This window comes from Coregonus clupeaformis, chromosome 12 (assembly GCF_020615455.1).
Source record: "Coregonus clupeaformis isolate EN_2021a chromosome 12, ASM2061545v1, whole genome shotgun sequence".
Lineage (NCBI taxonomy): Eukaryota > Metazoa > Chordata > Actinopteri > Salmoniformes > Salmonidae > Coregonus > Coregonus clupeaformis.
In genome coordinates this window covers 43,005,107-43,020,929 of record NC_059203.1, presented here as the reverse complement: position 1 = coordinate 43,020,929, position 15,823 = coordinate 43,005,107, and the positions used below count along the sequence as shown (strand labels likewise).

Genomic DNA, 15,823 nt, shown 5'->3' with positions numbered 1-15,823 from the left:
AACCGCGCTTCTTAACACCCGCTCGCTTAACCCAGAAGCACCAATGTGTCGGAGGAACACCGCTCAACTGATGACCGACGTCAGCCTGCAGGCGCCCAGCCCGCCACAAGGAGTCGCTAGAGCGCGATGAGCCAAGTAAAGGTCCCCCGGACAAACCCTCCCCACGCTGGGCCAATTGTGCGCCGCCCTATGGGACTCCCGATCACGACCGGTAATGACACAGCCTGGGATCGAGCCCCAGGCTGTAGTGACGCCACAACACTGCGATGCAGTGCCTTAGACCGCTGCGCCACTCAGGAGGCCCTTTGAGTGGCCTTTTCTATTCAAAACTTTGGAAGCATTCAACTTTCCAGCTGAAATAACACATTTCATATTAATGTTATATAAAGATCATAAAGCAAAAATATACACAAATACATGATTTGATTAAATTGTTTTAGAAAGGGGCACGAGACAGGGATGTCCTCTCGCCCCCCTGCTGTTTGCACTGGCAATTGAACCGCTTGCAGAAAGAATAAGACAGGACCCAAACGTAACAGGTATCAGTATTGATAAAAATGTATATAAACTAAACTTATTTGCTGACGATCTCCTGATATACCTGACTAATATTGAAAACTCAATGCACCCCTTGTTAAAAATATTTTCTGAAAGTTACGTGAAAAAAAATGGAAATAATTGCAATAAAAAAAAAAAAATAACTCATGATCTACAACAATCCTTTAAGTGGACCACAAAAAATATTAATTACTTAGAATGCTTGATAAGTGATAACAAATATATAAAGATAACTTCATTCCGTTACTCAACAACATGAAAGCAGATCTTATGAAATGGAACAATCTCCCCATAAATTTTACAGGGAAATCTTGTGTATATTTTAAACCTCTTTAGAATGCCATGGCTCCAAAAATGTTATATTTATTTTCCGTAATACCAATTAACCCACCAAAGACATGCTTTAAAAAAGTATACACTGCCATAAGACTTCATATGGGCAAATAGAACTCATAGAACAAATAGGAAAGTTGTACATGTCCTTAAATCTGAGGGTGGTTTTAACCTTCCAGATTTTGAATTGTATAAACTTGCCACCCAAGGCTTTTACTTGCGACATATAGTTAAATGCACTAAAGAGGAACAATGGGTACATATTGAAGATGCGCATGGTCATCCTCAGAATCTTTTCACGTGTCTGTTTTCAAAGGATGGAGCTAAGAACTTTAACAACTTCATAATTAAGAACACTATAAAATGGAAGAAAATGAAACGTATTCTACAAGAACCAATATCACTCCCTAAAAACAAACCCCTATGGAACAATCCTTGGATAGCGTTTCAGAATTGACTGATAAATTGGCCCACATGGAAAACTAAAGGCATAGAAACCGTAAATGTCGTAGTAATAGGAAATACAATTATTTCCATGACTGAATTAAAAAGAAATGTTGGACTGATCAATGTAGACATTTTCAAATATATTGTCCTTGTGGTATACTTGTCTATTAATGTTATGTATTATCTCATGTCTTGTGTGGACCGCAGGAAGAGTAGATGCTGCTTTAGCAGTAGCTAATGGGGATCCTAATACAATACCAAATACCAGTCTGAGAAAGCAGTGGGTATGCAAGGGGAGTGTGTTTATAACAATGAAGCCCAACCATTGAGACACATTGCACTCTGAAAACCCTTTACTTTGTCCATTGTGAAATATCATGATCAAATAGACAAAGCAAGATATTGTAATTTCATCACTGCAGTGAAAAGCATACAATATAGGCAAAAGTTTTTTCCACATTTTTATTTGGTTTAAAATAAAACATACCAGAAAATAGTAAAGATTGACAGATTGCTTAATATTGCTGAGTATAGAAAAAGCAAGTAATTCAATACACATTCAAATATAATTCTAAAGTAACCAACAACAATACATTCCCTTTAAAGCTGTTAAAGGTTTGTGTTCCAGTAAACGCAGAACCATAACTGAAAATCAGAACAGCAATATATATTTTTCTAAATGATTCAAAATAGAGGATCTCATATCAAACCACAGCCACAGTCCAAGCAACACTAGACTGCATAAAAAAAAAAACATTTAGATAATCAGACATATTGCATTGTTTTTTGAGTTCATGTCTCAAACATTTCTCATTTTTTAGGAGAGTACACTCTGCACCTATCTTCCTTGACATGGAGTAAAGGCACAAATGTTTCAACAGTGAGAAGCATCAATGACAATACATAGAAAAACAGAGTTCCAGACGTGTAAACAGATCCCTAACATATACTGTTAATGAATGTACTTTTCTTTGAAAAGCTTGTCAATACAAATGAAAGAAAGACTGATGGCTAGAGGAGTGATACACACTAACCATGCACGGATTTCAGTCTCTGGGAAAAACATGGAATGTTAGACAGTCCCATCACCATACACATTTTCAGATTAGATGACCCAGAAAAAGGTAACTGTATGTCTAGAGCTAGAGGTCAAGTCTATGTGACTAGGCCTTGGAAAATCACTATATAAATCTTATTCATATTATCATATCATCACAAGTGACCATATGATCGTCTAAGAAATATACTACATAGCCCAGCACGTTTTTACAACACACACAGTATGCAGTGTTTGAGATTATTGCCATACATTAAAGCTATACTTTCATTGACAAAAAAATAATATATATATAATGCACACATATAATGACTTAAATCTATGATCATTCTGTGAAAGGTGGTCTACTTTGGCTGACTAGCTGCAGCAGCTTTTGCTTTACTTCTATCTTTGTCTTGTTGAGTTACATTCTGGCTGTATAGCCATTCAACAGACAAAAGCTTTTTAAAATGCATAAACAACAGGAAAAGGTGCAACAAACATGTTTTGAAAGTTCACAAATATTTTAAAATGTAAGATACAGTAAATATATATATATACATTTTTGTTTTTATAGGTCAAATATTTATTTTTTATCACAAACCATGTGCCATATATTTAATAAAATATCCCTTTGGTACATTTTTGTTAGACAAACATGAGATGTGTAAAACACATTCACTTGTGCACTTTAAGTGTACAAACCCTGATTTTCAAGCCAGTTAAAACATATCTAAATTCAATAGAGCACCCGTTATGTAGTTCATGCCAATTTCACTAAATAGACAAGAACCTCACTGCTTTCTTCCCACAAAAGTTAAAGTGCACAATGTATATACTCTACAATAAAACACTGTACTTGACTAAACCACCAATGTTTCCTCTTTAATTTATGTGCAGGGAAATCTTGGTTGAGTTGAGCCTTGCAAGAAAAGGTTTTCAAAATAAAAATCTATGTCCATATCCAAATCCTCATTTTACTATGTTCCATTTGAAAATCATTGTATTCATCATTGATGGTGTACTGAAAGGGGGGGGGGGTTCTAAGATCAGGGACCAATATTAACTTGGTAAGGGAGGAAAAGATTGCAATTTATTTTGTACCAACGCATGATTCAGATCAAAGTAATTTTTTGTGAAACGGTTGGCTGTTTGTTTTAAAGCAGAGTCCAGTCCCATATGTTCTAGCTCTTATTTTCCAGTGCTCCTCCTTCTTTCCCCAACCCTCTCATTCCCCAACTCCCTGGTCTCTCTCTACCACTTTGACCCCAGTATGACCCCGCTACAAGTCCTCCTCCATGCTGAAGCTGCTCCTACGACTGCTGGTCTTTGAGGCACCTGGTGACACGAAAAACAGCGGGTCCATCCTCTCTGGGGACAGTGTGCACTCCTCGTCCATGAGGATGTCCCCCAACCCCACGTCTAGGTACAGCCCAGCATTGGAGGGGTCATCCAGCTCAGGGAAGCTCAGACTGCCCAGGTCCAGGGGGCTGCTTATGGTCACACCCACCGGGGAGTCAGAGGAGGGTGGGGAGAGGAAGGAGGTAGGGACAGGCTGTGCCATGGCTGCGGCCCCGAGGCTGAGAAAGGTTTGGGAGCAGGCCTCTCCAGTGCTGGGCCCCAGTGTATGGTCTCCCTGCTGAAGGTGCTGCTGCTGGAGGAGGGAGGGGTCTGAACTCAGGCCATGGGACACCGGGCTGGAGAGGCCATGGAGCCGAGCCTGCATCTCCAACTCCTTCACATAAGAACAATAAAAGGAAATAAGGGAACATTGTGACTAATCACTAAATATATTGTATGATAACATTTCTATAATTTTTCTCCTTATATTCATGACAACTACAGTGCCTTCAGAAAGTATTCACACCCCTTGACCTTTTCCACATTTTGTTGTGTTACAAAGTGGGATTAAAATTGATTTAAAATTTAATTATTTTGTCAACGATCTACACAATATACTCTAATGTCAGTGGCAGATTTTTTAAAAACATTTGTAAAAATAAAAATATGAAAAATAAAAGGAATATACACTCAGTGGCCAGTTTATTAGGTACACCCATATAGTACCAGGTTGGACCCTTTGCCTCCAGAACAGCCTGAATTTTTCGGGGAATGGCGTTCAATCGTTGCTCAATCGGTATCAAGGGACCTAAATTGTGCGAGGAAAACATTCCACACAACAGTACACCACCGCCACCAGCCTGTCCCGTTGACACCAGGCCGGATGGGTCCATGGACTCATACTGCTTCTGCCAAATCCTGACTCTGCCATCAGCATGACGCAACCGGGATTCGTCGGACCAGGCAATGTTTTTCCACTCCTCAATTGTCCAGTGTTGGTGATCGCGCGCCCACTTCTTCTTGTTTTTAGCTGATAGGAGTGGAACACGGTGTGGTCGTCTACTGCAACAGCCCATCCGTGACAAGGATCTACGAGTTGTGCGTTCCGAGATGCATTCTGCACACCACTGTTGTACTGCGCCGTTATTTGTCTGTTTGTGGCACGCCTGTTAGCTTGCACGATTCTTGCCATTCTCCTTCGACCTCTCTCATCAACAATCTGTTTTGCCCACAGTACTGCCGCTGACTGGATGTTTTTTGTTTGCTGCACCATTCTCGGTAAACCCTAGACACTGTCGTGAGTGAAAAACCCAGGAAGGAAGCCGTTTCTGAGATACTGGATCCGGTGTGCCTGGCACCGACTATCACATCACGCTCAAAGTCGCTAGTTCTGCCCATTCTAACATTAAATCAAACAGTAACGGAATGCCTCTGTCTGTCTGCCTGCTTTATATAGCAAGCCAAGGCCACGTGACACAGTCTGTAGGAGCGATACATTTTCGTGAACGGTGTGGAATGAAAAAAAAGTGTGGTTACAATATTTTTTTGAAGAATCACATTTGGCAGTGATTACAGATGTGAGTCTTTCTGGGTAAGTCTACGAGCTTTGCACACCTGGATTGTACAATATTTGCACATTATTCATTTTAAAATTCTTCAAGCTCTGTCAAGTTGGTTGTTGATCATTGTTAAACAGCTATTTTCAAGTCTTGCCATAGATTTTCAAGCTGCTTTAAGTCAAAACTGTAACTAGGTCACTCATGAACATTCAATGTGGTCTTGGTAAGCAACTCTAGTGTAGGTTTGGCCTTGTGTTTTACGTTATTGTCCTGCTGAAAGGTGAATGTCTCCCAGTGTCTGTTGGAAAGCAGACAACCAGGTTTTCCTCTAGGATTTTGCCTGTGCTTAGCTTTATTACGTTTCTTCTTATTCTAACATACTTCCTTGCCGATGACAAGCATTCCCATAACATGATGCAGCCACCACCATGCTTGAAAATATGAAGAGTGGTACTCCGTGATGTGTTGTGTTGTGTTGGATTTGCCCCAAACATAAAAATTTATATTCAGGACAAAGTTAATTTACTTTAGCGCCTTAAAACAAACAGGATGCTTGTTTTGGAATATGTTTTATTCTGTACAGGCTTTCTTTTCACTCTGTCAATTAGGTTAGTATTGTGGAGTAACTACAATGTTGTTGATCCATCCTCAGTTCTATCACAGTCATTAAACTCTAACGGTTTTAAAGTCACCATTGGCCTCATGGTGAAATCCCTGAGCGGTTTCCTTCCTCTGCAGCAACTGAGTTAGGAAGGACGTCTGTATCTTTGTAGTGACTGGGTGTACTGATACATCATCCAAAGTGTAATTAATAACTTCACAATGCTGAAAGGGATATTCAAGGTCTGCTTTTTTATTTTTACCCATCCACCAATAGGTGCCCTTCTTTGTGAGGCATTGGAAAACCTCCCTGGTCTTTGTGGTTGAATCTGTGTTTGAAATTCACTGCTCGACTCAGGGACCTTACAGATAATTGTATGTGTGGGGTACAGAGATGAGGTAGTCATTCAGAAATCATGTTAAACACTATTATTTTACACAGAGGGAGTCCATGCAACTTATTATGTGAGTTGTTAAGCAAATTTGTACTCCTGAACTCATTTAGGCTTGCTTATATTACTTATTGACTCAAGACATTTCAGCTTTTCGTTTTTAATTAGTAAACATTCTGAAAAACATAATTCCACTTTGACATTATGGGTTATTGTGTGTAGGCCAGTGACAAAAAAATCTCAATTTAATCCATTTTAAATTCAGGCTGTAACAACAAAATGTGGAAAAGTCAAGAGGTGTGAATACTTTCTGAAGGTACTGTATGTCCAATAACTAACCTGGATGCGCAGCATCAAGCTGTGGTTAGCATGTTCCAGCTTCTTCTGACGCATCTCTACCTCCTTGGCTCTCTGCTGCTCCTTCTGCAGCTTCCTGATGTAGTCCACCGAGGTCTTCAGAATGGTGCCCTTATTCCAGCGCATCTCCCTACAGCCATGAGAGAAATAGAGAAGGTTGTTAGAGAGGAATATAAAATCTGATACAAATTGAATATTGCTTTTCATTCCCAAAATTGAAAATCTGATTGAGATTTCATTTGTGTCAATACCACAACTGATTAAGTCATCCAAAGTAAATGTCCTGAATAAGAGAAAAATAATGACAAACTCACGGATCACTTGACTTTGGTATTATGGACCCCAGCTCCGTTATGCGGTCATTGATGTTAAACCTCCGCCTCCTCTCAACTGTCAAGAGAAACCATGGAGAAAGAGATTTAGAAATGAAACTCACTGCCACTCCAAGAGGAACAAGCGCTGTCTAGCATCATAGTGGGTAAAGAACAATACAGAAGTGAGCAAAAATGTAAAAGGTATGACTCACTGAGGTTATGGTTGTCTTTCTTCTGTCTTTCTTTCACCAGCGCTTTGGTATCTGCATATTGAACATAACATATACTTTAGAGGTGCTGCTGTGCAATCTAAAAATACATTCTTACAATTTACAAGTTACAATTCAACAAAATGGAAAGTTACATAGGACATCACATAAGAAGTTTATAATCCAAAAAAATAATATATTATCTCCAGAGCTATATAAAATAAGGAGGAAGTGGACAGTGAGGATCATGGGCCTAGTACAGGGAAAGGAACAAAGCCATACCAGAGTATTCCCTTTTAATACTGGTCAGATCTGCAGGGCAGGAGTTGCTGACAGTGAGGGTAGGTGCTGCCATTCCAGGACTATGGTATACATCCAGGAGGTTACCGGGGAGCTGTAAGAGACATGGGAAACCACTGCATTAATATCAAAGCAAACAAAGTTTGACACTGACAACCTGGACAAGCTTACTGGAGAAACTAATGAAACATAAAAATTCAACTCAATATATTTTCTATTGTCTTTTCTTGTTCTACATGTATCAGAATACTCATTTAACTGGTATAACTTTCAAAACAGGCTGTCTCGTAGCCGTTGGCGATCAGGCCCACCACGGTCGTGTCGTCGGCAAACTTAATGATGGTGTTGGAGTCGTGCGTGGCCACGCAGTCGTGTACAGGGAGTACAGGAGCAGACTCCGAGACAGCTACCACCACCAGGCCATCAGACTGCGGAACAGCGAACTCTAGTGGTCTCCCTGAACATACCTGAACCTTAGACTATTTGCACCTTAGAGATTTTTTGCACTGACTACCCACACAAACACACACTCAACGCTGCTGTTCTATTGTTACATTTGAGTCATTTAGCAGACGCTCTTATCCAGAGCGACTTACAGGAGCAATTAGGGTTAAGTGCCTTGCTCAAGGGCACAGTCAGATTTTTCACTTAGTTGGCTCGGAAATTCGAACCAGCGACATTCCGGTTACTGGGCCAACGAGCTTAACCGCTAGGCTACCTGCCACCCCACTATTATATAATATTTATTCCACTGTGTGATCAAGTCACTACCCACTTTATATTTGTAAATACAGTGTAATACAGTCCATTATTACTATGCATACTACCTCTCTTATTACTTCTATTACTTGTTATTTTTTACTTGACTCTTTGTTATTATTGTTATTGACTAATGTACAGCATTGTTGAGGCATTTCACTGCACCTTTTATACCTGATGTAAACTGTGTATGTGACAAATACAATTTGATTATGGGAATTCAACAACCTATATTTCCAATAAATCCGAAAAGAAAAAAAAGTACAATTGTATGTACTAACATCTCTCGTAAGAACTATCCTGATAGAAGTAGAACATTTATAAGATAGGCTACACTGTAGTGCTGTATTATATTTGACCTTCAATGATTGTACACAAGGATACTAAATTACCATATTACAGGTTGGCTGGCTTATATGTAATATCATTTCAAGCAAGTCATCACAATTTATTACAGGTCTAATACCTTGTAGAACCTTCAATTAAGGGAAAGTTCTCCAAAAGCATTAACGCATTTGAATTTGAAACAAATCTGACAGGTGTTGAGGTAGGCTATAAATCCTTATAAATGTGAGAGAAATTGCTAAATGTCTATTCCCCTTAACAAGGCCACTTTGTCTTGTACTACCAAACAACACGATTGATTTACCTCAATATTCTTTCTTTTCTTTGCATGTTCCTGAAGCAACTCGACTGTTTAAAAACATATTTTGTTAACCCTCTGCATTGTCCACCATTCCAACTTCACATACTGCCATGCCCTGCATTCTTTGTCCTCCTCTCCCATTTCCCCTTGTTGCTACCCCACCCACACAACACTGGCCTGACTAGTCTTAGTTAAGTGCCAGAAGTGTATGTTTACTCCTTCAGCACCACTGAATTCCAGTTTCAGAATTTAAACCAAGACAAAACAGATATAGCAAGATAATTCCAAGAATGATAGGCTATTTGTTAATTTAATTTCACTGCATAATGGTCACTAATTTGACAGATCCATACATTTTGTTTAACCTTGTCCCTTTTTGGATTAGCCCAAGTGCAATGCACAAATACACATTTCCACATACCGTACTAGGCAGCTGTAGACCCAAGTCAATTAACGTCATGAAGTCATCATTGAAACTTGATTCAAGGCTGATGATGTCGTCAATTACGCCATCTATCTGGAAAGATACACACACACCCAATCAATGCATAGAATAACTTAGCTTTACATTAATAGAACACCTAATAAAATATTTATTTTTTTACCGTGGAAAGTTAAAGGACAGCTTGAATTTAACTGTATTACATTACTTACTTGAAATGTATATAGGGGAGGTACACTGACACAAAGCAAGTAATTATCTTGCCCTAATGAAGAATGATTTAAAAAGCAAAGGCATGTGTGTAAGAGAGGTACAGATATCATTAAGCTGCCAGTGTAGTATTTAACAGCAGACTGTACCACTAAGCCAACAAGGGCAACATGGCAAGAGGCATGCATCCTTGTTGAGACATCTCAAGCATGTCATTACAGAACAAAAAGTAATTAGAAATAAGTGACCAGTAGGTTAGGCCTTCAACCTAAACTTTCATGGAAAATATGTCTGGGAATAGACAATGAGAAGCCGTTCAATTGTGCGCTTTATCCATGGACTTCCCATAGCTTTATTCCATTTAGACTAAACAAAATGTCTGTAAATTGTGGGAGTTCAGATTTGTAACTAATTTGTTGCCTGCCGCAAAAGGCAGTAGGTCCATACAAACTGTAGCATGATACCATCCCACTTAAGACAACAAGCCAATGTGAGGGGTGTATTGCAGTGTAATGAGGTCTTCAGTCATACCACATACCTCCTCTTTGTTGGATCCCAGGTTGAGTAAAGCCATTGAGCTGTTTGGAGCACTGAGGGCTGTGGGAGCCATCTCAGGGGCAGAGCTAGACAGTGGCAAGGGAGACACACCCGGGGTCTGAGGTGCCACCTTATCGCCGAGGGTGGTGGAGAGATACTGCTTCACCTGCTGCCTCTGAGACTGCTGGATGTGATACTTGGTGGGGTTCTCCAGATGGGTCTGCACCTAACAGATTTAAATAAAGAACGTCAGTCAAACAGCCAACTAAGAATGCAGCTTGTAACATGCCAATTCAGTATGGAGGTTATAAGCTGCCATTTCATGATGCGGCATGCCATGCTAGTGTAGTTCCTCTGGAGAGAAGCCTTTAGAAGTGGAGTCTCACCTTCAACACCTCCACGGGCACCTGTGTGGGCGGAGGGCGAGCAGCCATTGGGGGCAGAGTGACAGAGATTGCAGGGGTGGAGTCAGTTGCCCTGAGCTGAGCCACAGAGGCCTGCTGCTGGGCCTCCCGTCTCTCTTGTTCCTGGGCTTGTTCCCGCATCAGCTGCTGCCGAAGCAGCACGCGTGATGACATGGCTCAGTTGGGTTGTACGCCTACAATCAAACAGGCCAGGGAAAAGAGAGGGAAGAATATATACATGTACAATATGCTCTGGCTTTTATATGGCCTGGCTGTATAGGCCTACCTCATCCTCAGATAACAAGCCCTGGAAGTCAGACTACTGAACAAGATTATATTTCCAACACCCAGATGAACCAGCAGAATAAGTTGAAATGGGATTTTGTTCAACATTCTCACTTGCTGGGCTCCTTTCATTGATCCTGCTTTGTGGTATAACTACCCCTCTGTGTAGGGCATGCAGTCATTGGTGCAGGGTCTCATATGGTAAGCGGGCTTACTCTAGCTCTTTCTGACCAATGACTGAATTTATGGGCTTTACTTCAGTCTACCCCTTTTGGCTCCAGATACATGCACCCAGAGCAGTGGTATTCAAACTTTTTCAGCGGGGACCCCATTTTTTCCAGTCAGAATTTCTGGGGACAGCATTTTTTCCATAAGAATTTCGCACAACCCCACCCCACATCTAATGACACAACATCAACAAATAACGTTAAATTAATTACATTTTCGTCACTTATCAAAATGAAAAGAAACCAATTAATACATTTACTCAATAAAACTGTATTTTTCAAATGATCTCTCTCAAAACGTTTGTATATTGTCCCATAAAATAATCTGTACCATATGGCACTATCCTCATGACATCAATATGAATAGCCATCTCGAGACAACTCCGATATAAGTGTTTTTCTCAAAGTTGCCGAATTTCATGTGTCTTACTTATATCAGTACACTCGTAACAACTTAAACATTACGAAACTTCTATTCGACCAAATAAACAACACGTAGCAAATAAGCCATTCATTTTTTTGTTGACCAAATTGACCAAATTGGACACTCATTGACCTCCATACAAAAACAACTTCCTTGGTGGGCGAAACAACGGAAAAACGCCACCTGCTGGAGGGAGACAGATTCTCCGACGAGTTGGGCCTCTCGCTTCCTCTCTGCTGTTTACCAGCATGTTGAGTCCAGTTCAAGAATAACGATCTGTATTGGAAAGCACTTGCATTGACTGAATTGAATTCACCCTAACTGTTAACCAGATTAAAGCCTGTACATTTCACTGTTTGTTTACTCATTTTCCATGACAGGCAGTGGATAGCTAGGTCATAACGACGTTAGTTAGCTAAAGTTACACAATAATGACGACTGTTATGTAAAAAATAATGTGTGGACATACTAGCTAGTTAGCTAAATTAGCTAGCTGCTAACGTTACGGAGAAAACAGCTACGCTTCCAACGTGTTGGACAACAAACAAGACAAGTTGGTCAGTGTGGCCACTATAACACAATTGGGTTACCACTTCAACGCTTTTATAAAGAAGACAAAAACATACCTTTACTTTAGTTCAACTATTTCAGAGTACGAGCCACCTGTGTGAGAGCAGCAGTAGCCAACGTTAGCAGGAAGTTTTTTTTGGGTGGGGGGGGTGGGTGGGGGGGGGGCAGGAAGTAGTCAAAATAACTAACTGGACAATTCGTGTTCCCGGTCATGTCTGCATTTAGCGTGAAATGTAGAATTCTGGCGAGCTAGATACAGTATCTAACTAATAAATGTGCTAATTGCGGAATACTAAAAAAAAACTAGAAACAACGGAGTTCAAGCATCACAACAACAGTGATGCTTCTGCACGAGCCCGTATGCCAGCAACTAATAGTGGTGGGGAGTTCACTCCAAAATAATCGATTCCTCGACTCCTTGCCCGTCTACTCCCATTTCTGGGTGTCACGCTTCAATCGACTCCTAAGATTCAGTATTTTTGCAACGGAGGAAACTATTTTCCATAGTCAATTCAATTTCAATTGAAGGTTTTTTTTGGCATGGGAAACGTATGTTAACATTGCCAAAGCAAGTGAAGTAGATAGTAAACAAAAGAGAAATAAACAAATATTAACAGTAAACATTTCACTCACAAAAGTTCCAAAAGAATAAAGACATTTCAAACGTCATGTTATCTATATATACAGTGTTGTAACAATGTGCAAATAGTTAAAGTACAAATGGGAAAATAAATAAATATGGATTGTACTTACAATGGTGTTTGTTCTTACAAGTCTCCCGAGTGGCGCAGTGGTCTAAGGCCATGAGGTCAAAGGAATCGTCGGTAGCCGGCCGCGACCGGGAGACCCGTGGGCGACGCACAATTGGCCCAGCGCCGTCCAGGGTAGGGGAGGGAATGGCCGGCAGGGATTTATCTCAGTTGGTAGAGCATGGCGTTTGCAATGCCAGGGTTGTGGGTTCGATTCCCACGGGGGCCAGTATGAAAAAATAATAATGAAAAAATAATAAAAATGTATGCACTCACTAACTGTAAATCGCTCTGGATAAGAGCGTCTGCTAAATGACGTAATTGTAAATGTTCTTTACGGGTTGCCCTTTTCTTGTGGCAACAAGTCACACATATTGCTGCTGTGATGGCACACTGTGGTTTTTCACCCAGTAGATAAGGGAGTTTATCAAAATTGGGTTTGTTTTCGAATTATTTGTGGATCTCTGTAATCTGAGGGAATATAGTGTCCTTCGAGAATATAAAATCTCGCGTTTTTCACAGCAAAAACAGAGCGATCGTCGGCCACTAGGCAGACTGTTAGAACTGTGCATCGGTAATCAAAATATGTAGAATGTTAGAACTGTGCATCGGTAATCAAAATATGTAGAATATAGCAATGCTGTATTTCGCAATTTCTTGGCATACAATGTCTCGTGCAACTGCACTAAAGTAGGGGCTATCAATGAGTAGGCTGAGCTATTCTTCACGTAACAGACCGAAGACACACTAGCGTTTTTCATAGAGAAGAAAAAGAGGAGCAGGCGAGGGAGAGGGGATCGGGCCAGGCAGAGACAGTCAGAACCGTGCGCATAAACTAAATCTTGGTAGTCTGTATCTAGCAATGTCTCGTAAATTCACCTAAAGTATATAATAGGCTATCAATGAGTATGGTTAAGCTATTCTTCATAGTGCCAGTAAATTGAAGTTGATCATCGACAAATCCATCAGTTTAATATAGTCTAGGATGCCACCTTTCCAATAAATCAGTTCGTGAAATGTCTGCCCTGCTAGAGCTGCTCCAGTCAACTGTAAGTGCTGTTATTGTGAAGTTGAAACGTCTAGGAGCAACAACAGCTCAGCCGCGAAGTGGTAGGCCACACAATACCTGTTAGTCAGGAGCTTCTTGAAATGGCTTTCCATGGCCGAGCAGCCGCACAGAAGCCTAAGATCACCATGCGCAATGCCAACTGTCGGCTGGAGTGGTGTAAAGCTCGCTGCCATTGGACTCTGGAGCAGTGGAAACACGTTCTCTGGAGTGATTAATCACACCTCACCATCTGGGAGTCCAACTGACAAATCTGGGTTTGGCGGATGCCAGGACAACGCTACCTGCCCCAATGCATAGTGCCAACTGTAAAGTTGGGTGGAGGAGGAGTTTAGTTTCAGTGAAAGGAAATCTTAACACTACAGCATACAATGACATTCTAGACGATTCCGTGCTTCCAAATGTGGCAAGTTTGGGGAAGGACCTTTCCTGTTTCAGCATGACAATGCCCCCCTGCACAAAGCTCAGTGTGAAAGGACTTGACTGGCCTGCACAAAGCCCTGACCTCAACCCCATCGAACACCTTTGGGATGAATTGGAACGCAGACTGCGAGCCAGGCCTAATCGCCCAACATCAGTGCCAGACCTCACTAATGCTCTTGTGGCTGAATGGAGGCAAGTCCCCGCAGCAATGTTCTAGTGGGAAAGCATTCCCAGAAGAGTGGAGGCTGTTATAGGAGCAAAGGGGGGAGACCAACTCCATATTAATGTCCATGATTTTGGAATGAGATGTATGACGAGCAGTTGTCCACATACTTTTGGTCATGTAGTGTATGACGGTGCCACGTTGAAATTCACTGAGCTCTTCAGTAAGGCCATTCTACTGCCAATGTTTGTCTATGGCGATTGCATGGCTGTGTGCTTGATTTTATGTGGCTGAAATAGCAGAATCCAATCATTTGAAGGGGTGTCCACATACTTTTGTATATATAGCGTATTGTTTGATTTGCTTGCCATCTATAGTGGTGATGACAGTAGTCCGACTGACAACTTCACTAGGATGAGGATTTGCTGATGTCAATCTCTGCTGAAGCAAGCTAAATGACTTGTTTCTTTAGCTGGCTAGCTAAATGCCAAATGGATAGGCTACCCTCACAGTTCTGTCAATGGTTTTAGCAGAGCTGGGGTCTCATTGCCCCCCAGCAGCCAAATCGAAAGTGCTTGGCTAAATACATTGGTTATCAAGATATGTATTGATTGTGGAAGTGCGATACTTGTGCCTTTTGCATAAATCATTATCAGTTAGGCCTATAGCCTATTTGTAAGTCGCTCTGGATAAGAGCGTCTGCTAAATGGCGTAAATGTAATAGACCATGTAGGACTACTGAACATTACAACACAGGACATTCCTAACAGTTTTGTTTACATGTATTTTTTCTGTAGGATTCCAGTTTAAGAGCACAGTCCTCATCTGCTGTGGAAATAATTGGAGAGGAAGACCTTTCGAACTGGTTAGTGAATCTTTCACCTTTGGTTCTGTTCACACGTTTCACAACATTCAAATCATACTACACTGCATTCTGAAATGTACTGTTGCTTTGTTCTTATCATTACAGGCTAAATGTAATGAGCTGTCTTTTGATGAAAAGGGAGAGGTACTGGAGCAGGTGTTGTCCCACCTACTTGGAATGATCATGGAATTGCGTAAGGCCATCCCAAGAACTCCAGACATCCCCAGACTGAGGACAGCACCCAAGTGCACCAGCCTGAATTGCCTGGAGATGGCCACTTACCTTGAGAGGAAGTGCTGCGGTCAGGGCCCGGACAGATGAGTGAGCAGGATGGAAGGAGGCAGCGCCATCAAAGCCTATAACATGGACAACTGTTCTACCATTTACAGCAGGGGTGTCAAACTCATTTTAGCTCAGGGGCCACATGGAGGAAAATCTATTCCCAAGTGGGCCGGACCGGAAAAATCATGGTATATATAACTTAAAAACAACAACTTCAGATTGTTTTCTTTGTTTTAATACGATCAACATACAACATAAAGCTGGAGCCTGAGGACAGTGTGTCCAAAATAGTACAAGCACAACATCACTATTAATCATAAAACAC

General features: G+C 41.1%; 1 protein-coding gene across 2 annotated transcripts; it reads right to left on the bottom strand.

The window, feature by feature from the left end:
- Positions 1-2,780: 2,780 nt before the first annotated feature.
- On the bottom strand, positions 2,781-12,087 carry tfe3b (transcription factor binding to IGHM enhancer 3b). Of its 2 annotated transcripts, XM_041892478.1 has the most exons (10): positions 12,007-12,087; positions 11,564-11,656; positions 10,427-10,638; positions 10,042-10,266; positions 9,273-9,368; positions 7,429-7,540; positions 7,150-7,200; positions 6,938-7,013; positions 6,606-6,753; positions 2,781-4,109 (listed from the first exon to the last, which is right to left on the bottom strand). In XM_041892478.1, the coding sequence occupies exons 3-10, from the start codon at positions 10,616-10,618 to the stop codon at positions 3,657-3,659; spliced, it is 1,353 nt and encodes a 450-aa protein (XP_041748412.1). In that variant the 5' UTR covers positions 10,619-10,638; positions 11,564-11,656; positions 12,007-12,087; the 3' UTR covers positions 2,781-3,656. The 2 variants fall into 2 exon arrangements, with proteins under 2 accessions (XP_041748412.1, XP_041748413.1); XM_041892479.1 differs by lacking the exon at positions 11,564-11,656.
- Positions 12,088-15,823: the final 3,736 nt, after the last annotated feature.

Coding starts and splice junctions, on each gene's coding strand:
- tfe3b (XM_041892478.1), bottom strand. CDS start 10,618: ATGTCATCACGCGTGCTGCTTCGGCAGCAGCTGATGCGGGAACAAGCC. Junction 10,267..10,426: donor TGCCCGTGGAGGTGTTGAAG/GTGAGACTCCAC, acceptor TAAATCTGTTAG/GTGCAGACCCATCTGGAGAA. Junction 7,014..7,149: donor GAAAGACAACCATAACCTCA/GTGAGTCATACC, acceptor TTCTCTTGACAG/TTGAGAGGAGGCGGAGGTTT.